This window comes from Mytilus californianus, unplaced genomic scaffold (genome assembly GCF_021869535.1).
Source record: "Mytilus californianus isolate M0D057914Y unplaced genomic scaffold, xbMytCali1.0.p SCAF_58, whole genome shotgun sequence".
Lineage (NCBI taxonomy): Eukaryota > Metazoa > Mollusca > Bivalvia > Mytilida > Mytilidae > Mytilus > Mytilus californianus.
Window position 1 is genome coordinate 686,153 of NW_026262710.1, and position 24,322 is coordinate 710,474.

General features: G+C 32.4%; 1 protein-coding gene and 1 long non-coding RNA gene across 3 annotated transcripts in view; both read left to right on the forward strand.

The window, feature by feature from the left end:
* Window positions 1-23,797, forward strand: part of LOC127704112 (uncharacterized) — a 28,779-nt gene extending 4,982 nt beyond the window's left edge. The window contains exons 3-4 of one of the 2 annotated variants that reach the window (XR_007983141.1): window positions 2,415-2,720; window positions 23,352-23,797. This is a non-coding gene — a long non-coding RNA (uncharacterized LOC127704112). The remainder of the gene's footprint in view (window positions 1-2,414; window positions 2,721-23,351) is intronic. The other variant, XR_007983140.1, reaches the window with a different exon arrangement.
* Window positions 16,571-18,127, forward strand: LOC127704109 (uncharacterized). The gene has a single exon (XM_052208007.1). It carries the CDS (start codon window positions 16,893-16,895, stop codon window positions 18,054-18,056), a length of 1,164 nt encoding a protein of 387 aa, XP_052063967.1. The 5' UTR covers window positions 16,571-16,892; the 3' UTR covers window positions 18,057-18,127.
* Window positions 23,798-24,322: the final 525 nt, after the last annotated feature.

Consider the following 24,322-nt stretch of genomic DNA (forward strand, 5'->3'; position numbering starts at 1 on the left):
GATTTGGAAACAAGTAGCTCAAAAACCTTGTTGTGATGATGCCTAAACCAAAGGATGACTCATGAACGCAAACGGCTGATTTCCAATGGGTCCTAATATTGTGGATAAATATTTTATCATTCAAGTATATAGCAATAAATAGTATCTGTACAGCAGACCTTAAAACGATCGTATTAAAAAAAAACCATTCTAAGAAAATATAAAATCTGCATCTCAGATCGCGCATTGTATTCCTATGAGTGGAAGTTCTTAAACAAACATTTTTTAAGTATTCTGGACATACGTGAAAAACATTAAACACATGATTTAGACGCAGTTGTGTCACTCTGTTACAAATGTTCAATAATCCCAATTTTTAGAATTACAGTGATAAGTTTTTTCTGAGGAAGATATAGTATAAATCTTATAACTTTATTTTGAATAACCTGCAGCTTGTCTTTCAGCTTTTTGGGTAAACCTTCATACTAACATGTAGCTGATGACTAAATGGTGGTCAAGTTTGAAATTGATGATTTTTTTTGTGTCATTCAGGAGTTACGGTCCTTGCTAGATTGGAAATTGGCACTTTATGTCGTTTCCGTTCAATTACTTATGAACCGTTCAGCCAATGCTCTTAAAGTGTTAATATACTGTTATTGATGACAAGCTAGTGGTCAATTTCGATATTAACGATTTTCATTTTTGCTTTTCAGGAGTTACGGTCCTTGATATATTGAAATGTTGTGACAGGTTTAAAATAAAAGCCTGAATGCACCTTTCAAAATACAGAAATCTCGGTTTGCTGTCAATTTGACAGCTCGTTCCTTGTTTATTTTTTTTCTTATCTGGCATTAAATATCGAAAATCATAACAGATGGGTAGAAACTGTAATAGTAAAAAAGACATTCAATACATTCAAGATCTTTCAAAATGACACTATGACCGAAACAATTGGAAGATACTTTATAGGAGTGTTTGCCCTTAAGGATGTACTTAGGTGAGGTTTTGGAATTTGTGTCAGATGTTCGGACTCCTTGGTTTTTTTCCATACGATACAAGGTAAAATAGTTTGCCCCATAACACACATTTATCTTTTCATATAAGACTTAATAGCTCATAAAAGGTCATTTACCAAAATTTAAGCAGATTCTTGATTTTTTTTCTTTTGATTTGAGACCCAAATAATACCAATGCAAATATAAGGTAAAAGTCCGAGTCAACCTTTTCCCGCCATATTTTAAAAATCAAATATCTCGAAAAGGAGCTCCATGACCTATCAATATTTTTAGCTTATTTTGTTCATTAACTAATGCTCTTCCGACTTATAGTATCAATTTTAAATTCTTGATTTTTTTAATTTCAACTAAGTACATCCTTAAATGGTATATTTTGAAATTTTTTCGAGAATTTGGCGGTTATCTCGTAACTTCAATAGAAAGTTTAAAACTGTTGGCAGATAAAAAAAAATATCATCAGTACAAGATCTATCGAAATGCGAACACGACCGAAACCATTTGATGACTCCTGGTATGAGTTTTTGCCCTTAAATGACGATTTTGACTAGTTTTCTTGTATGCCTATTATCTCGAAAACTACATAAACATGTAAAACTATTATTAGGTATTAATAAAGGGTCAAAGTTGATCATCAATCATTATATAAAATCTACAAACATGCTAAGATAGCCGAAACTTTGGATGAAACATGATAAGAGTAACTGATCTGAAATGACATTTATTTATTTATTTTTTTGATTTGACTTTTATCTCGAAAACTATAATAGAAACAAAGAAACTATAAAGAGCACATCTGATCTTCAATGCAAAATATGCAAACATGCAAACATTGCTGAAACCATTGGATTGTTCCATACAGGAGTTGTTGTGATTAAATGACGAAATATTTTATTAGTTTTCCTTTTTTGTCTTTTGTCCCGTAAACTATAATACATAGGAAGAACCTGTAAACAACAAAAACGATCATCAAAACAAAACAAAACGACAACATTTTTTGTAAGTTGAACAACTCATGCTTTTAGAAGCCTCATGTTTTGTAATTGTGTGTTGATCATGGCAGTTGTCAATCGGTACTCTAATAAGATGATAAACTAGGCAGCAAAGTGACAAAACTTATGACATGTATACTTGAATAATCTATTCTTAAGATATTAACTAAGTTGTTCACAGTTCATATGTGTATATTCATACAGACTTGACAATTATTTGGACTATATTTCAGTGTACATAGATTAAGTAGCTATCGTGGCTTTATCCTGATTGATGAAGCGGGTGCATTACAAAACAATAATTCCAACTTTTCCAATCAAATCACATAAATGGTTCACTTTTCAAATTACCATTCAGTTAAAACATTGCTGTACAGCCAAGTTTCTTTACACAAATATTAAAATAAATTTTGATTGTTCTTTAATGTAGGTTTCCATCCTGTGCTTCGTGGGAAGTACATTGACTATGAAAAGTGTCAAGCTGACAGATACCAACCATTTAATTTCTTATCCAATGAGAACCACCAATGCTACTTTGTCAAATCATACTGCGCAGAAGAGGGTCAAATAGAACACAGGATAGGTGATGAAACGTCAGATCGTACATGCAAGTGCGATTATACTAGACGATATGCTTTCCATACAATTCCAAGAAACAAAGTGTTCTGCTTACCGTCAGAAGAGGAGTGTACATGCTTTAAACAAACTTGTCCAACGAAACAAATGATGAATGAAGGTTTGTTCATTTTCCTATCTACTTTGTAAATTATAATACCGTTTCATTACATTATGAAATCTATATTCTACGTGTTTCTGTTTGTTTTCAATTTGTATGTCCGAAGTAATCATGAAGTTTGGTCGGATGCTTAAATTTGCACTGAAATATCAGTCATCTGTCGTAAAAGTGAGAGAGAAACTATGCATTACAATTTTCTGCTTATTCCGAATTATTATTTACATGTTATTAACGAAAAGAGAATAAAACTACACAACTGATTCTTTTATTAAGACAGATTAACATTTGGGCGTCATTTTTCCTTTATCAAAATTCCTGTTGACTTCGGTTTTTACGTTTCTATAAAGCAAGCAAGTTTAACTGTGAACTTAAAGTACTTGAAATACAAGCATAATTTTAGTATATGCATAAAGGGAGAAATATGATCATCGTGTTGCAAAGATTTTACATATAAAAACATTAATTGTGAATAACAAAATATAGTTGTTTATCACTGTAGCTTTCCCCAAAACCCTTTAGTACTTGAACTATTTCAAGTTGAAATATGTTCCAATATATACATTATAATTCTCATGCAAGGAACATTGCTGTAAATAACAGCCTACTGGAAGTATATTGAGGAGTATATTGAGGAATCTTTTTGATAACTACTGAACCAGTTTTAACGAAGTGTTTTTTTGTGTACATCGAATAACTAAGATTTATTTACAGAGAACATATATATACATGTACTATATTCTTTTGAAGGTCCGTGTATATTTGCGTCCATTCGTTTTTCATTTTTAAATATCAAAAACAAAATACAAAAAGCGAGAGTGTTTTCATTTTTCGTTTTTGATTTCTCAAAAACCAAAACGAAAAACAAAAGTGTTTTCATTGTTCGTTTTTGATTTCTCTAAAACCAAAACGAAAAACAAAAGTGTTTTCATTTTTCGTTTTTGATTTCTCTAAAACCAAAACGGAAAACGAAAGTGTTTTCATTTTTTGTTTTTGATTTCTCTAAAACCAAAATGAAAATCTAAAGTGTTTCCGGTCCGTGTATATTTGCGTCCATTCGTTTTTCATTTTGAAATATCAAAAACAAAATACAAAAAACGAGAGTGTTTTCATTTTTCGTTTTTGATTTCTGAAAAACCAAAACGAAAAACAAAAGTGTTTTCATTTTTCGTTTTTCATTTCTCTAAAACCAAAACGGAAAACGAAAGTGTTTTCATTTTTTGTTTTTGATTTCTCTAAAACCAAAATGAAAATCTAAAGTGTTTCCGTTTTTCGTTTTCACTAAACAAGAATTTTGTATTTAATTTCAATTATTTCTCGTTTTATAATGTACAATGTTTTCCTTTCTTGTTTCACAGTCATTGATAGTAAATAATGCCAATGTAAACACCCCGGTGTTCTTTCAACATAATGTAGACAAAATAGACCGCCTGACTTATGAATTGAACTACGGTGATAAATGAATCAAAACCTTTCAAATTACCTTGTTTATATCTTTAATAAAAAATAAATTATTATATTTAGATATTAAACGAATCATAAATTTAAATTGTACAATATAATATTATATAAAGATGGTACAAATAAATAGATTGATTACAACATCACATTAACAAGGGAGGTTACTACTTTTAAAAACTTATAAGAAAACTACCCCGGTCGTTAAAGTATACATGCACAGTCACTGTGGTTATCAGATCTTTAATCGAAGATAATGTCGACGGATGCAAAAGACTTTATCAATCTGAACAATAAGGGTGCGTTATCTTTATTTTTAAATTTAGAAGGGTTGATCTCAGATGATTAGAATTCATAACCAGGGTCCATTATACGAACATTCAGGACGATAATGTGTTTTGCTTGATCAGTTGATTGAAAAACAAATTTCCGCAATTTCACAATTCAAACCGGGATTAGCATTCAATCATTTTGCCATTCGGAGCCTACTCGGTATTAGTTTTGCTTATTTTTGAAAGCTATATGTATATGGTGACCTTAACTAGAGCCTGGGTGTGGATGGGGGTTTACGGAATAGAGAATAGTGGGCAAAAAATATAAATAATAGAGACAATGGACCAAGAAATAAAAAAAATAGAATAATGAGGTGTTAAAATATAAAAAGAATAGAATAATTGGCAAAAAGTATAAAGAAATAAACATGATAAAGAATAGGGAAAAATGGCCTGAAACACTGATTAAAGATAAAGAAAAATGGAATAGAATATCAAAGAATACAGAAATGAAGAAATACGCATCCAGACCATCATACTAGTTGCCTAAACCAACGTTATTTTGTCTCCGGTAGAATGTTATTGGTTTTCATACGTTTTCTTTTTTATTTCTATGCCTATCAATTAAGACATGAGCTTTTATAATTTGCCAGCTTATTACATTATAAAAAAAGACTAAGCCGAACATCACTCTGGATTTTTTCTCAAGTAGACCTCAGCTACCCACTCTACCACACCATTACCGAAAAGTTAATAAAAAAAATCTACGGCAATACTTTTGTCCGCACTAGGTGCAAAGGGAAGCTGGGTACCTGAGGTCTTCTGGAGAAAAAATCCAGGGTGTAGGATAAAGCAAAACATTGTAATCCACATAGCCAAGTGTGTGGCTGTTGTTTTCAGGGTATGAATGGTTCTTTTCTTCGTTGAAGACCCTCCAGCTACTTTCAAGATGAAGAACAGGAATAAAAGCCCTGTTCATTGATAATTTGTATTTTTTCTATGTATTGTGTGCGATTTTGTCCCATGCACATCTCTTTATTTTCTATTTTAGGGCCTAAAGACGGCTCAATGCAAGTTTAGCCCTTCAATATTAAAGGTCATATGTTACATTATTGTTTCGGATAAGAGTGAATTTGGTACCTATTAAAACGTTTAAACCCGCTGCATTTGTTTGCACCTGTTCTAAGTCAGGAACCTGATGTTCAGTAGTTGCCGTTTGTTGATGTGGTTCATAAGTGTTCTCGTTTCTTGTTTATTATATAGATTATACCGTTGCATAGTTTTCCCGTTTGAATGGTTTTGCACTGGTCATTTTGGGGCCCTTTGTAGCTTGCTGTTCGGTGTGAGCCAAGGCTCCGTGTTGAAGATCGTACTTTGACCTATAATGGTTTGTCTTTTACAAATTGTGACTTGGATGGAGAAATGTCTCATTGGCACTCATACCACATCTTCTTATATCTATATATGGTCTTTTTAAGTGAATTGGGAGATTGGTATTTCTAGCTTTAATCTCACCCATGTCAGCTTTTTATTTGTATTTACAAAAAAGAGAGCTAGTTTTGTATTCTTTAATATACTGTAACAGTTTAATTTTCCATGAAAAAAGGACAGTTTTTTCTATGTCTGGTAGCATCGTATCATATCTGGACATCGGCTGTTGTCTGCTCTTTGGTCGGGTTGTTGTCTCTTTGACATATTCCCCATTTCCATTGTCAATTTTATTATCGGTAGGCATGTAAAATTGCCAAACCATACACGACCGTTCATTAGACATCGTAGATCTATTCCAAGTCTTAATAAGTCTACACAAAGCAGAAAAGGAACTTTTACAACAAGGAATATTACACAACTGAAGCCATAGTCATAAAGATCGATTGGCTGATTGGTGTTCCTTTAACGTCGCCGCAGAACATAAAATTATTACCTGATCTTCATTCTCAACATCTTCAATCTCTATTGTTTCCAAGGAAGCAACCATTTGATTATCTGGGGTGGGGCAGGGATTTGTACCTGAAGTCAATAATGTATAATATTTCAAGATTTATTAAAAAAAAATTTTTTTTTACACTTTTATATTTTTATGTTGTTTTGAAATATTAATTTGACTTGAATTTATACGAATTTACTAAATATACATGTTTATACCAAGCCAAGTCCGTTTATATCTTGTTTCTCGCCTGACTATACAAAAGGCCAGGAGAGCTTTGGCCATCACTTGTCGTCTTTGATAGATATGGTTGACTGATAAGCTGTCTATATAAAGTAATGGGACAATGGCATGAAGACATCACCAAATCACCATATACAATACACAAAAAGACACCTAGAGCTTACCATATGGTCTTCAACTACCCACCAACAGGCAGTAAGCTCTGGTTGGCCTTAAACACAAATCCAAGGGCACAGAAAAATGAGAAAATATCCAATTAAAACTGGTTGACCTGGGAGGAAAACATTGGAACTTTCCTAAGAAATACAAATTTCACTCCCTCCCCCTCAACATTTTAATAAGGAGATGTGGTATGATTGCCAATGTGACAACTATCCCCAAAGTTCAAATGAAGTGGATGTAAGCAATTATATATAGGCAACCGTACCACCTTCAACAATGAGAAAAAAACCAGTAGGGTATAGTCGGCTATGAAAGGCTCTGACATGAAAATATGAAACAGTTCAGTTGAGAAAAAACGGCCTAATTTATAACACAATAAAACGAAAAACAAATATGACAGACATCAACAAACGACAACCATTGAACTACAGGCTCCTAACTTGGGACAGGTACATACAGTATGTGGCGGGGTTAAACATGCCAGTGAACGCTCAGCCCTCCCGTTAACCTGGGACGAGTTTTGTTACAGAACAACATAAGAACAAACTATAAAAATCAGTTGAAAAGGGCTTAACATATCAGATCGATACAAAACAGAAAAAAACATCTACCAATAGCACAAACCGGACGTGGCAGGGTATTTATACATCCTTAACAAACAAAAAAGGACACAAAGTACAGATCTGAGAGTAATCGCAGTACTGACAGCTAGTTTAAAGCCAATAACAACTAATACAAAAATCATGTATCTAAGACTAAAATATCAATCAGTACACATCCAACATCCAATGGATTTAGTGTAAAGACGTCATTAACAGTCAGAGAAAGACATGACCTTGTGCAATGCCAAATCATAGGTATCAACAGATTGTAGTACCTTGATGTGTATAACAATAATATGTAGTTTAATTTTAAGTTACTGATAACAAAATTAATATTTATACCAATAAAAACAATATTCAAAGATCTATTTACAGTGTTCAATTGGTAACCTTTTAAAATAAGTTTATTCAAAGGATTGATAAGTTTACCCTGATCGTTTTTAATTTACATGCATACAATTTCTATTTATATTATTATTGATAAATACAATATTGCAGAAGTAGTGGAAACAGATCTACAAGTGAGGGAAGTTATTTGTGACTTCAGGGAACTTTATTTGGATATGCTTGTTATGGTCTAATTGAGATTTACAAGACCTTCATTCAATTTCAGCACATTTTGTGAATGTATGTCCCATTAATATGCATTATGTTTTTCGGTCTGTGCGTCCGTTTGTTCTTCCGTTCATCCGTCTGTTCCGCTTCAGGTTAATGTTTTTGGTCAAAGTAGTTTTTGATGAAGTTGAAGTCCAATCAACTTGAAACTCAGTACACATGTTCCATATGATATTATCTTTCTAATTTTAATGCCAAATTAGAGTTCTGACCGCAATTTACGGTCCACTGGATATAGAAAATGATAGTGCGAGTGGTGCATTCATGTACTACGGACACATTCTTGTTCAAATCCTTTATTAAAGAAGTTAGTAAATTTACTTCAGATAAAAATACTAAATAAGACGAACCAATCTAATTAAAAGATATATCTCTGATTTCGTTATACTTATATAACTTTTTTGTATGAATTTTAAGAAGATTATTTGACAAACGCGTTCAATCTTCGGACTTAATTCTTAACAATTTTACCGAGCGGAGCGAGGCGAAAAAATATAACGTCTTTCAAGCCAAATTTTATATGTATGCTATACACACAAATTTATTGTTTAAACTTGGTAATCAATTAATCTAAAATACAGTCCTAGATGATCAAATAATCATGAAATATTTGGTCTAGTAATCAAATAATCACTAAAAAAAACGGCCAAGTATTCACATAATCAAAAACCCCATGAGGAATCATTAAAGATGACATATTTTTGTATTAACATTGATTCACTTATAAGGTCTTTGCATCGGAAATAAACTAATTAATTCTAAAACCATTTGTTGGCATAATACGGGTCATTTTCTTCACATTGACATAATTTACTAAACGTTTATTGAAACCTGTAATGTGAAGACGTGAATGAAAATGCGGAGTTTGTGAGACCAGGTTCAAGCAAGCAGCCACTCGCTAGCAGCCACTTCGCTAGCAGCCAGTTTTCAGATGTTTATATAAACCAAAATGTTGCATAAGATTCAAACGTACTTCAAATGTTTTTATTAATATATAACCACTATATTATCAGTTTTTAATATATAACTAAGCAGTCAAAGACACTATTCAATGAATTTCAAAATTTCATTTCTTGTTCATTAATTATATAAATACAATAGAAATCGCTTTCAATACATCACACAGCGTGTTGCACGCTTTACATTTCAAATAGTCAACACTTTTGAGTGTATGTAGAATCGTAAATAATTATGAAATTATTTAAATGTTGGCAAAATTGCAATATTGTGTGAAATAGCTTTCCATATTCTCGGCATCCTGTCAAATAGTTCATGAAAAGTAACAATGGTTCTGCATTAGAAGAAAAAAAAGTTGCACTCGTGCTTTAACTTTTTTTTTGCCACACAAAACTGTTTTGACAAAACATTCTACTTCTGAAACAGTGGATTTCGCTTACTTATGGTTGGACGAAAGGTTTATTTTTTGTACTCAAAGTATGGTGGGCAAGGAAATTATTTATTAGCTTTAAAAAATAATCCGTGCTATACCCAAACTGGGAATTTTGATCAAGTAGGCGATAGGTCTCTAGCTTAAGTTTGCACCTAGTGCGGAAAAAAGTATTGCCATAGAATTTTTGTTTGTTAACTTTTCGGTAAGGGTTGGGTAGGGTATCTGACCTACTTTAGAAAAAAAAACTAAAGTCGAAAAATACCCTGTGTTTTTTCTACTGTAGACCTCAGCTACTAAGCTTCCCTTTGTCTTAGTGCGGACAAAAGTATTGCCGTAGAATTTTTTTTTATTAAATTTTCGGTAAGGGTGGGGTTGGGTGTCCGCGGACCCCAACTTTGGACCTACTTAAAAAAAAACTAAGACGAATAACACCCTGGATTTTTTTCTCGAGTAGACCTCAGCTACCCAACTTCCCTTTGCACCTAGTATTGCCGTAGATTTTTTTATTAACTTTTCGGTAATGGTGTGGTAGGGTAGGTAGCTGAGGTCCACTTGAGAAAAAATCCAGAGTGATGTTCGGCTTAGTCTTTTTTTATAATGTAACAAGCTGGCAAATTATGAAAGCTCATGTCTTAATTGATAGGCATAGAAATAAAAAGAAAACGTATGATAACCAATAACAATCTACCGGAGACAAAATATCGTTGGTTTAGGCAACTAGGATGATGGTCTGGATACGGGGTTTTTCATTTCTGTATTCTATGATATTCTATGCCGATTTTCTCTATTCTTTAATCAGTGTTTCGGGCCATTTTTCTCTATTCTTTATTTCTTTATACTTTTTGCCAATTATTCTGTTCTCTTTATATGTTAACACCTCATTATTCTTTATATGTTAACACCTCATTATTCTTTTTTTTTATTTCTTGGTCCATTGTCTCTATTATTCATATTTTTTGCCCTATATTCTCTATTCCGTAAACCCCCATCCACACCCAGGCTCTAGTTAAGGTCACCATATAGCTTTCAAAAATAAGCAAAACTAATACCGAGTAGGCTCCGAATGGCAAAATGATTGAATGCTAATCCCGGTTTGAATTGTGAAATTGCGGAAATTTGTTTTTCAATCAATTGATCAAGCAAAACACATTATCGTCCTGAATGTTCCTATAATGGACCTTGGTCATGAATTCTAATCATCTGAGATCAACCTTTCTAAATTTAAAAGTAAAGATCACGCACCCTTATTGTTCAGATTGATAAAGTCTTTTGCATCCGTCGACATTATCTTCGATTAAAGATCTGATAACCACAGTGACTGTGCATGTATACTTTAACGACCGGGGTAGTTTTCTTATAAGTTTTAAAAAGTAGTAACCTCCCTTGTTAATGTGATGTTGTAATCAATAAAATTGAGAATGGAAATGGGGAATGTGTCAAAGAGACAACAACCCGACCATAGAACAGACAACAGCAGAAGGTCACCAACAGGTCTTCAATGCAGCGAGAAATTCCCACACCCGGAGGCGTCCTTCAGCTGGCCCCTAAACAAATATATATACTAGTTCAGTGATAATGAACGCCATACTAAACTCCAAATTGTACACAAGAAACTAAAATTAAAAATAATACAAGAATAACAAAGACTAGAGGCTCCTGACTTGGGACAGGCGCAAAAATGCGGCGGGGTTAAACATGTTTATGAGATCTCAACCCTCCCCCTACACCCCCAGCCAATGTAGAAAAGTAAACGCATAACAATACGCACATTAAAATTCAGTTCAAGAGAAGTCCGAGTCTGATGTCAGAAGATGTAACCAAAGAAAACTATTTATTTGTACCATCTTTATATAATATTGTATTGTACAATTTAAATTTATGATTCGTTTAATATTTAAATATAATTTATTTTTTATTAAAGATATAAACAAGGTAATTTGAAAGGCTTTGATTCATTTATCACCGTAGTTCAATTCATAAGTCAGGCGGTCTATTTTGTCTACATTATGTTGAAAGAACACCGGGGTGTTTACATTGGCATTATTTACTATCAATGACTGTGAAACAAGAAAGGAAAACATTGTACATTATAAAACGAGAAATAATTAAAATTAAATACAAAATTCTTGTTTAGTGAAATCAAAAACGAAAAACGGAAACACTTTAGATTTTCATTTTTGTTTTTGAGAAATCAAAAACGAAAAATGAAAACACTTTAGTTTATCGTTTTGGTTTTTGAGAAATCAAAAACGAAAAATGAAAACACTCTCGTTTTTTGTTTTTTGTTTGTGATATTTCAAAATGAAAAACGAATGGACGCAAATATACACGGACCGTTTCCGTTTTTAGTTTTTGATTTCACTAAACAAGAATTTTGTATTTAATTTTAATTATTTCTCGTTTTATAATGTACAATGTTTTCCTTTCTTGTTTCACAGTTAAAGCACGAGTGCAACTTTTTTTTCTTCTAATGCAGAACAATTGTTACTTTTCATGAACTATTTGACAGGATGCCGAGAATATGGAAAGCTATTTCACACAATAGTGCAATTTTGCCAACATTTAAATAATTTCATAATTATTTAAGATTCTATATACACTCAAAAGTGTTGACTATTTGAAATGTAAAGCGTGCAGCACGCTGTGTGATGTATTGAAAGCGATTTCTATTGTATTTATATAATTAATGAACAAGAAATATAGTGTCTTTGACTGCTTAATTATATATCAAAAACTGATAATATAGTGGTTATATATTAATAAAAACATTTGAAGTACGTTTGAATCTTATGCAACATTTGGGTTTATATAAATATAGCCGGGTAAAATGGCGTTTCGGCTAAATGGAAATCAAGAAGGAATATTTCGCTCCTTAAACTTTTATTTTAGCAGTCCGGCAAGACCGAACAACAACTCCAAATCAAAATGTAAAATAACATACAAACAATAACAATATATATAAGCACAAGCAATTAAAGGATTAAGAAGATTAACATATGCCAAAAAGAAATAACAATAGATTAAAAGAGTAATTAATGTCCGACACGTATTTGTAAGTTATTGTCCAAACTGTTACAGAGAATAAATAATTAAATGAATAGAGTAAATGAATTTAAGTCCTTTGTCCAAGATTATGACACATAATCCGTGTAAAACACTTATGCCTAAATTTACGACAAAGTTCAGAATAATAAAATAAATGCAAAACAGAGTAATTAATGTCCGACACGTATTTGTAAGTTATTGTCCAAACTGTTACAGAGAATAAATAATTAAATGAATAGTGACGTTACGCACGTTATTGCGTCAATACCGTGTAATCAACCAGTCCACACTAATAAACAGTTTTTCTATAAAATCATAACAGTGAAGTTATATAAATTTTTTATCCATAGACTAGACTAGTAAAAACTATTCCGAAAAAAACTACAAACTGTTTTATCATATTTTACAATAGTCTAAAATAAGGACAACATATTGACAAAACGTCCAAAATATGCGTGTCAGACGTAACAGACTATACGCATAATAACTTTAGCAGGGGTGTTTGTGTTCTTCAAAACAGTGTTATATCCGCGAAAATTCGAATGAATGATATGCTTTATATATAAAGTATTACAATATTACTGAATATGCGTTCCTGTAACAACCAACGCTATTTTTTGGCAAAAACAAAAAGTGTCCATTATGGGCAGATTTAGGAAAATCTTAAGTTATCAAAATTTATAGGTTTCAAAATGTAAGATTATATGAAATTTCGTTTGTGTAAATTATGCTCACAAAAGTACATATATAGACCATATCAAAATCGAATTTTCGCAGCATTCACATCACATATAAAAAGGCAACGGCTTCTGGCAAATGTCTTGCAAGATGTCCAATGTCGGATTTCGCCGCTTTTTACAAATAAACTGTCATTTGCGACGTTATTTATTGAAAATTGAGATTTGTTGCATGCTAAATATTGCTTTTCCGTAATTGTACTTTACCTCTACGAAACAGCTACATACTTTTTGATAATTTGCGTAGTCAAAACGACTTCGTTTTCAAAGAAATGAAATGTCTTGCAAGTTTGTCCACTGGACGATTTTCATACGTTTTGAACGTTGTAAATTCGGGACGCTATTTATGGTGGATCATCTGTATATTTCCTCAGATAGAATTTTCTTGATAGTCAGATACTATCAAAAATACCACAAAGTATAAAAAAAAAATCCGATGGCTGGGGTTGTTCCGTTAAGATGAGGTTCTTTAGTTGTGAAAAAATTGTGTATTACGAGAGGATAAAAAATAATGTTTTTCAAATTTTCAAATTTGGGGAGCGTAAAACTGCGATTGTTTTTATTTCTCTGCAATAAGATTCATATGTATAGAACTTGAAAGTAAAAATAAAATTAGACCTGAAGCGTGGCTATATACCTCTCCATATCATACAAGGCTTGTAAACATATATATGAGATGAATAGAATTAAACTTTTTTCTGACAATCGTTTCATCTCATAATCTAATTGTTCCGTTATTAAAGAAAGTACAGTGAATTTTATAAGCAAGACCCGTTTAACTTGTAATTCCCGACAAACATTTTTTAATTAAATCAAAATATATATCTTCTTCCTTTTCGGATCAAAATGGGGAAACATTGCATTTTATTACTTTTTGTGTCAATTGGTCTCTGGTAGAGAGTTGTCTCATTGGCACTCATCATACCGTATATATCTTCTTTTTCGTATAGACTTATGCATTACCCAAATACGATATATTTTGTTGTTTGTTGCATACGTTACTTTCAGTGGGAAATATTTCATGCATATTCAGTACAACCAAACATTAAGAAGTATCAATATCGATGTGCAAAACAGAAATTGCAAGCGAAATAAAAAAAATATCCCCAATATAATCATGATAATCATTAATCGCCGTAAAACGTAAAAAAAATGACGTTACCATTTGAGACGCAATATCGTGCGTAACGTCAGAGTAAATGAATTTAAGTCCTTTGTCCAAGATTATGACACATAATCCGTGTAAAACACTTATGCCTAAATTTACGACAAAGTTCAGAATAATAAAATAAATGCAAAACAAGAAAATACATTAAAACAATTGAATTCTTAAAATGTTGTTAAAAAACTAATTTCATTGCACAGTCCAAATTGTCCGGTCATATATTCCCGCGGCCCTTGAAGACACGACCCGGGTCTTACTGTTCATCTGAAGTTATGGTTCCGAAAGTTTCTTCTGTGGTTGTGGCGTCCTCTGTAACGATAGTTTTGGTTTTGATGATTATCTTCTCTTGTATTATTTCGAAAATTGTCCAATTCGTCTTCTAGTTTTGTGATTCGATCCCGCATATGTTCTTTGTCGCGTTGTAATTGGTATTGCTGGTCGATTGATTCACATCGTTGATCGTATATCCGAAAATTAGCTTCTTCAAGATCAGTAATGCGTTCCCGTAATTTTTCCATATCTTTTTTATCATCTGCACCTTGTTTTTGAAGTTTTTCTAGATTGCTAACAACACTGGTATGCTTTTGATTTAACTCTTTAAACTTCTTCTCATAGTGTACACTTTTGATTTTGAATTTAACTCTCTCGGAATTCACTCGGTCGTGCCTGAGTCTTACGTTTTCTATGAATTCCTTGTTATATTCTAAGGTTGGAAAGAAGTATTGAGTTCCGCACAAGGAAAAATTGACATAGCTTTCTGTTCTTTGAATTTTATCATTCTTTCTGCGTCACGACGTAATTTCGATTTGGATTTAACTTTAACGACTTTCACGTCCGGTTGTCTGTGAAAGTTGCACATTCTGGCGAAATGTCCAAAACTTCTGCACTTATAACAAAATGACGTTTTTGCTATACATTGTCTAAAATGAAATTGATTGTTCACAGTCTTTCCACAAAGCTTACATAGGCAGTTGTCCATATGTTGTGAATTTCTTGTCTGAAAGGAAGTTCCATGATCACACATCTGGTACCTCCAGTCTCGGCAAAAATTTCTGGTTCTCCGCGTATCCATTTTTCTGTTTGCTGGGGGGTCAGCTTCACAGGTAGAACAAGGTATCCGATAGATGCGTTGCCCGGATGTCCTAACACCAGATATAGCCGGGTAAAATGGCGTTTCGGCTAAATGGAAATCAAGAAGGAATATTTCGCTCCTTAAACTTTTATTTTAGCAGTCCGGCAAGACCGAACAACAAACTCCAAATCAAAATGTAAAATAACATACAAACAATAACAATATATATAAGCACAAGCAATTAAAGGATTAAGAAGATTAACATATGCCAAAAAGAAATAACAATAGATTAAAAGAGTAATTAATGTCCGACACGTATTTGTAAGTTATTGTCCAAACTGTTACAGAGAATAAATAATTAAATGAATAGAGTAAATGAATTTAAGTCCTTTGTCCAAGATTATGACACATAATCCGTGTAAAACACTTATGCCTAAATTTACGACAAAGTTCAGAATAATAAAATAAATGCAAAACAAGAAAATACATTAAAACAATTGAATTCTTAAAATGTTGTTTAAAAACTAATTTCATGGCACAGTCCAAATTGTCCGGTCATATAAACATCTGAAAACTGGCTGCTAGAGAAGTGGCTGCTAGCGAGTGGCTGCTTGCTTGAACCTGGTCTCACAAACTCCGCATTTTCATTCACGTCTTCACATTACAGGTTTCAATAAACGTTTAGTAAATTATGTCAATGTGAAGAAAATGACCCGTATTATGCCAACAACTGGTTTTAGAATTAATTAGTTTATTTCCGATGCAAAGACCTTATAAGTGAATCAATATTTAAACGAGGTCGCAGTTGAATTGTTATACAGAATTATCAGTGGCTGTTTTGAGTTAGGTCATGTTCCAGAACAGTGGACAAATGGCATTATCAACCCTATTCCGAAACCTGGAATGAACGACAACAGGTGCCCACTAAACTATCGTGGAATTACCCTTATATCTGTACCATGCAAGATATATTGTACCGTTCTAAATAATCGTTTACGAAAATGGCTAGAAGAAAATGAATGTCTATGTGACGAGCAAAATGGATTTCGCCGAGGAAGGAGTTGTGAGGAACATATTTTTACTTTATATTCAATTCTAAATGACAGGAAAATTAGTAGAAAATCTACATATATATGCTTTGTTGACATGAAAAAGGCTTTTGACACTGTCAGACGTGATTTGCTATTGTACAAACTTCAAACAATTGGGATACGGGGGCAATTTCTTAACGCAATAAAATCACTTATGAGGATGTTCGATGCGCAGTTAGAGTCAATAGAGAGCTTACCCCCTGGTTCCAAGTGTCTTCCGGTGTAAAACAAGGCTGTATTCTTTCGCCAACTTTATTCTCGATTTATATTAACGATTTGGCAGAAAAGATAAATGCATTAAATTGTGGTGTTAAATTTAACGAAGAAATCATAAACATTCTTCTTTATGCGGACGATATTGCACTTATAGCGCCCGACGAACAGAGCCTGCAACGAATGCTTGACACTTTAACGGACTGGTGCTCGTCTTGGAAATTGTCCGTGAATCCAGAAAAGACTAAAGTGGTACATTTTAGACCTCAATCGTTTAACTTGACGTCATTCCAATTCAAATGCTCAAGCAACGACATTTTTATTACTGATTCGTATAAATATTTAGGAATATGGTTGGACGATCACTTAACGTTTGATAAAACAACGAAAGAACTATCAAAGTCGGCTAGTAGAGCTCTCGGTGCGGTTTTCGCAAAATTTATTTCATCAGGCGGTATGTCGTACAAAGTATTTACAAAACTCTATAATTCAATGGTGGAGCCAGTATTGATGTACGGGAGTGTCATATGGGGAACAAAATCATATACCGTTATAAACACTGTCCAAAATAAGGCATGTAAATACTTTTTGTCCGTTGGTAAAAGTACGTCAAACATTTCGACACGTGGTGATATGGGATGGCTTTCTTGTCTCAGTAAGCAACGCATTTCTTGTATAAGACTTTTATGTAAATTAACACGGATAGACCAAAACAGGAAAATATTTAAGGTTTGGCGTTGGGCATCGAGACGGAAAAAAGGATGGAATTATGAAGTGAATAAAACTGTAAATTTATTCAATGTAAACGATGAAGTGGGTAATGTTACTTTGAATACTAAATATGTTATGAAAACTGTAACCGAGAAGATCAACCTTCTTGACAATGATGAATGGTATAACGAACTTTTTAATGACCGTGGACACCAAAACGGTAATAAACTACGTACTTATAGACAATTTAAACAGGAACGAAATACTGAACTATATGTTGCAATGTTAATACCTAGACAACATAAACGCGTTATGGCTCTGTTCCGCGCCGGATCGCTACCGCTAGCCATCGAAACCGGAAGGTATGCCAGGCCACCAATTCCAGTTCATAACAGACTTTGTGTGCTTTGTACGAACAATTGTGTTGAAACTGAAAAACACTTCCTTTTAAATTGTTCTCTTTATGATGACTTGAGATGGCTTTTATTTTCTGAATGTTCAAATTATATTGAAAATTTTGCTATTTTAGACGATGATCAGAAATTAGTTGAAATGATGAATTGTCCTGAAATTCAAGCATTTTTAAGCAAGAGTATTTTTAACTTTTTTATGAGACGAAAGTTATTTTTAGTTTGAGATACTAATTTTTATAGTTTTAGTAACCTTTAAATTTTACTACTTTTAAAGTCATGTGATATTTAAATGAAATAAATAATAATTTTTATCTATATAATTTATAATTTAATTTATTAAATGAATTTTTAATTGAATTTGTAATTATTTAAATGATAAATCTTTTTGAAATTGTACAAAAAACAAATTTTAGGAAATGTTATATTTACATATATTTAAATGTGAAATGTTTTGTAGATATGTGTCTCATAAGCCAATCTTATGGCTGGGTACTGATTGTTTTAATGTATATTTTTATTATGTCATTGTATAATGTTCAATCAGTATGTGACACAATAATAAAATAAAATTTATTATTATTATTATACAAAAATATTTCATCTTTAATGATTCCTCATGGGGTTTTTGATTATGTGATTACTTGACCGTTTTTTTTTATAGTGATTATTGATTACTAGACCAAATATTTCATGATTATTTGATTATCTAGGACTGTATTTTAGATTAATTGATTACCAAGTTTAAACAATAAATTTGTGTGTATAGCATACATATATAATTTGGCTTGAAAGACGTTATTTTTTTTTCGCCTCGTTCCGCTCGGTAAAATTGTTAAGAATTAAGTCCGAAGATTGAACGCGTTTGTCCAGTAATCTTATTAAAATTCATACAAAAAAGTTATATAAGTATAACGAAATCAGAGATATATCTTTTAATTAGATTGGTTCGTCTAATTTAGTATTTTTATCTGAAGTAAATTTACTAACCTCTTTAATAAAGGATTTGAACAAGAATGTGTCCATAGTACATGAATGCCCCATCCGCACTATCATTTTCTATGTCCAGTGGACCGTAAGTTGTGGTCAGAACTCTTATTTGGCATTAAATTAGAAAGATCATATCATATGGAACATGTGTACTGAGTTTCAAGTTGATTGGACTTCAACTTCATCAAAAACTACTTTAACCAAAAAATTAACCTGAAGCGGAACAGACGGATGAACGGAAGAACAAACGGACGCACAGACCGAAAAACATGATGCCTATAAATGGGACATACATTCACAAAATGTGCTGAAATTGAATGAAGGTCTTGTAAATCTCAATTAGACCATAACAGGCATATCCAAATAAAGTTCCCTGAAGTCACAAACAACTTCCCTCACTTGTAGATCTATTTCCACTACTTCTGCAATATTGTATTTATCAATAATAATATAAATAGAAATTGTATGCATGTAAATTAAAAACGATCAGGGTAAACTTATCAATCCTTTAAATAAACTTATTTTAAAAGGTTACCAATTGAACACTGTAAATAGATCTTTGAATATTGTTTTTATTGGTATAAATATAAATTTTGTTATCAGTAACTTAAAATTATACTACATATTATTGTTATACACATCAAGGTACTACAATCTGTTGATACCTATGCTTTGGCATTGCACAAGGTCATGTCTTTCTCTGACTGTTAGTGACGTCTTTACACTAAATTCATTGGATGTTGGATGTGTACTGATTGATATTTTAGTCTTAGATACATGATTTTTGTATTAGTTGTTATTGGCTTTAAACTAGCTGTCAGTACTGCGATTACTCTCAGATCTGTACTTTGTGTCCTTTTTTGTTTGTTAAGGATGTATAAATACCCTGTCTGTGCTTTTGTTAGATGTTTTTTTCTGTTTTGTATCGATCTGATATGTTAAGCCCTTTTCAACTGATTTTCATAGTTTGTTCTTATGTTGTTCTGTAACAAAACTCGTCCCAGGTTAACGGGAGGGTTGAGCGCTCACTTGCATGTTTAACCCCGCCACATACTGTATGTGCCTGTCCCAAGTTAGGAGCCTGTAGTTCAATGATTGTCGTTTGTTGATGTCTGTCATATTTGTTTTTCGTTTTATTGTGTTATAAGTTAGGCCTTTTTCTCTCAACTGAACAGTTTCATATTTTTCATGTCAGAGCCTTTCATAGCCGACTATACCCTACTGGTTTTTTTCTCATTGTTGAAGGTGGTACGGTTGCCTATATATAATTGCTTACATCCACTTCATTTGAACTTTTGGGATAGTTGTCACATTGGCAATCATACCACATCTCCTTATTAAAATGTTGAGGGGGAGGGGGGGGGGGGGTGAAATTTGTATTTCTTAGGAAAGTTCCAATGTTTTCCTCCCAGGTCACCCAGTTTTAATTGGACATTTTCTCATTTTGCTGTGCCCTTGGATTTGTGTTTAAGGCCAACCAGAGCTTACTGCCTGTTGGTGGGTAGTTGAAGGCCATATGGTAAGCTCTAGGTGTCTTTTTGTGTATTGTATATGTTGATGATGTCTTCATGCTATTGTCCCATTACTTTATATAGACAGCTTATCAGTCAACCATATCTATCAAAGACGACAAATGATGACCAAAGCTCTCCTGGCCTTTTGTATAGTCAGGCGAGAAACAAGATATAAACGGACTTGGATTGGTATAAACATGTATATTTAGTAAATTCGTATAAATTCAAGTCAAATTAATATTTCAAAACAACATAAAAATATAAAAGTGTAAAAAAAAATTTTTTTAATAAATCTTGAAAATATTATTGTGTTTGTGTGTGGCCATGGATAAAGGCATGTTTTTCAGTCTGGGTTAAAAAAAAATATTGACTTCGGGTACAAATCCCTGCCCCACCCCAGAGAATCAAATGGTTGCTTCCTTGGGAACAAAAGAGATTGAAGATGTTGAGAATGAAGGTCAGGTAATAATTTTATGTTCTGCGGCGACGTTAAAGGAACACCAATCAGTCAATCGATCTTTATGACTATGGCTTCAGTTGTGTAATATTCCTTGTTGTAAAAGTTCCTTTTCTGCTTTGTGTAGACTTATTAAGACTTGGAATAGATCTACGATGACTAATGAACGGTCGTGTATGGTTTGGCAATTTTACATGCCTACCAATAAAAAAATTGACAATGGAAATGGGGAATATGTCAAAGAGACAACAACCCGACCAAAGAACAGACAACAGCCGATGTCCAGATATGATACGATGCTACCGGACATAGAAAAAACTGTCCTTTTTTCATGGAAAATTAAACTGTTACAGTATATTAAAGAATACAAAACTAGCTTTCTTTTCTGTAAATACAAATAAAAAGCTGACATGGGTGAGATTAAAGCTAGAAATCCCAATCCCCCAATTCACTTAAAAAGACCATATATAGATATAAGAAGGTGTGGTATGAGTGCCAATGAGACATTTCTCCATCCAAGTCACAATTTGTAAAAGAAAAACCATTGTAGGTCAAAGTACGATCTTCAACACGGAGCCTTGGCTCACACCGAACAGCAAGCTACAAAGGGCCCCAAAATGACCAGTGCAAAACCATTCAAACGGGAAAACTATGCAACGGTATAATCTATATAATAAACAAGAAACGAGAACACTTATGAACCACATCAACATACGACAACTACTGAACATCAGGTTCCTGACTTAGAACAGGTGCAAACAAATGCAGCGGGTTTAAACGTTTTAATAGGTACCAAATTCACTCTTATCCGAAACAATAATGTAACATATGACCTTTAATATTGAAGGGCTAAACTTGTAATGAGCCGTGTTTAGGCCCTAAAATAGAAAATAAAGAGATGTGCATGGGACAAAATCGCACACAATACATAGAAAAAATACAAATTATCAATGAACAGGGCTTTTATTCCTGTTCTTCATCTTGAAAGTAGCTGGAGGGTCTTCAACGAGGAAAAGAATCATTCATACCCTGAAAACAACAGCCACACACTTGTCTATGTGGATTACAATGTTTTGCTTTATCCTACACCCTGGATTTTTTCTCCAGAAGACCTCAGGTACCCAATTTCCCTTTGCACCTAGTGCGGACAAAAGTATTGCCGTAGATTTTTTTTATTAACTTTTCGGTAATGGTGTGGTAGGGTGGGTAGCTGAGGTCTACTTGAGAAAAAATCCAGAGTTATGTTCGGCTTAGTCTTTTTTTATAATGTAATAAGCTGGCAAATTATGAAAGCTCATGTCTTAATTTAATAGGCATGGAAATAAAAAGAAAACGTATGAAAACCAATAAGATTCTACCGGAGACAAAATAACGTTTGTTTAGGCAACTAGTATGATGGTCTGGATGCGTATTTCTTCATTTCTGTATTCTTTGATATTCTATTCCATTTTTCTCTATTCTTTAATCAGTGTTTCGGGCCATTTTTCTCTATTCTTTATCATGTTTATTTCTTTATGATTTTTGCTAATTATTCTATTCTTTTTATATTTTAACACCTTATTATTCTATTTTTTTTTTTATTTCTTGGTCCATTTATACCGAGTAGGCTCCGAATGGCAAAATGATTGAATGCTAATCCCGGTTTGAATTGTGAAATTGCGGAAATTTGTTTTTCAATCAACTGATCAAGCAAAACACATTATCGTCCTGAATGTTCGTATAATGGACCTTGGTTATGAATTCTAATCATCTGAGATCAACCTTTCTAAATTTAAAAGTAAAGATCACGCACCCTTATTGTTCAGATTGATAAAGCCTTTTGCATCCGTCGACATTATCTTCGATTAAAGATCTGATAACCACAGTGACTGTGCACATGTATACTTTAACGACCGGGGTAGTTTTCTTATAAGTTTTTAAAATTTGCAACCTCCCTTGTTAATGTGATGTTGTAATCAATCTATTTATTTGTACCATATTTATATAATATTATATTGTACAATTTAAATTTATGATTCGTTTAATATTTAAATATAATAATTTATTTTTTATTAAAGATATAAACAAGGTAATTTGAAAGGCTTTGATTCATTTATCACCGTAGTTCAATTCATAAGTCAGGCGGTCTATTTTGTCTACATTATGTTGAAAGAACACCGGGGTGTTTACATTGGCATTATTTACTTTCAATGACTGTGAAACAAGAAAGGAAAACATTGTACATTATAAAACGAGAAATAATTAAGATTAAATACAAAATTCTTGTTTAGTGAAATCAAAAACGAAAAACGGAAACACTTTTGATTTTCATTTTGGTTTTAGAGAAATCAAAAACAAAAAAATGAAAACACTTTCGTTTTCCGTTTTGGTTTTAGAGAAATTAAAAACGAAAAATGAAAACACTTTTGTTTTTCGTTTTGGTTTTTGAGAAATCAAAAAAGAAAAATGAAAACACTGTCGTTTTTTTATTTTTTGTTTTTGATATTTCAAAATGAAAAACGAATGGACGCAAATATACACGGACCTTTGAACTGCAGCATTTTGCATTTTTGCTTTGCAGAATAAGGAAACATGCATCTAATGGCATATGTTTTGGTGAGATTCTTTTAATAAAACTCATAAGGAATAAATGATATTTTCTGAAAAGTTCTGTTGGTCTTATAAGTAGTTTTTGCTAATAAAACTAATAATTACTCGTTACTTTATGCTTAGTAGTTATAATAGTTTTATATCTCTTCTGTAAAATAAAGAAATAAAAATCTGTCATCTTCATCTTTCGTAACATCTGATTGCGAACATGTAGAGTGACTCTGTGTGGATTGCTTTAAAGATACTTCTGTAGAACCAACTTTACTGAAAATTATAATAACCAGTTATTAGGTATTGGTAAAACCATATAAGGGTTTTCTTTCTATTTAATATAAAAATCATCCGTTTGTTTTAAAGGTTTTTGTAAGGTCGGCTTAATTCGCACTCAATATTTGCAAATTTTAAATTCAGTTGTCGTTCTTATTTTGGATATATTTTCAATAAATGTACAATGTCTACTGCACTTGCTTGCTCATTATTGGTTAAATCTTTGTTCACGGATTGTGGGAATGTTTGGTATTCAATATCTTTTTAAACTATCATTTATTGAGTGTTAGTATATTATTATTATTTTCCTTTTTGATTTAAAAAAAGAACAAAACGTTAATAATGCGGCTTTCTCAATTAAGTTTATTGAACTTACTAATAAACAAGTGATTCGATGTTATCATTTTTATTAAAAGCTGCATATGATTGTATTTTATTATATTAAGAAAATTTCTAATCTTACATTTAGGATCCTATAGAAGTCAATTACTATGTAGCTTTACAGTGTTTATATTAATTCGGTTTCTTGTGCTACTTATTTGTGACTTGGTAAAAAATGTATTGGAAATACTGATTTCTGGCGTCAGGCCGTATAAATAAAGTTATCAATGTGAGCTATATAAAGATAATCAAAGTTTACCTCTAAGATCTTGATTATTCTCCTTATATTTTTAC

Bases quoted from the DNA above. Each gene is read 5' to 3' on its own strand.
- LOC127704109 (XM_052208007.1), top strand. From the start codon at position 16,893: ATGCTTGACACTTTAACGGACTGGTGCTCGTCTTGGAAATTGTCCGTG.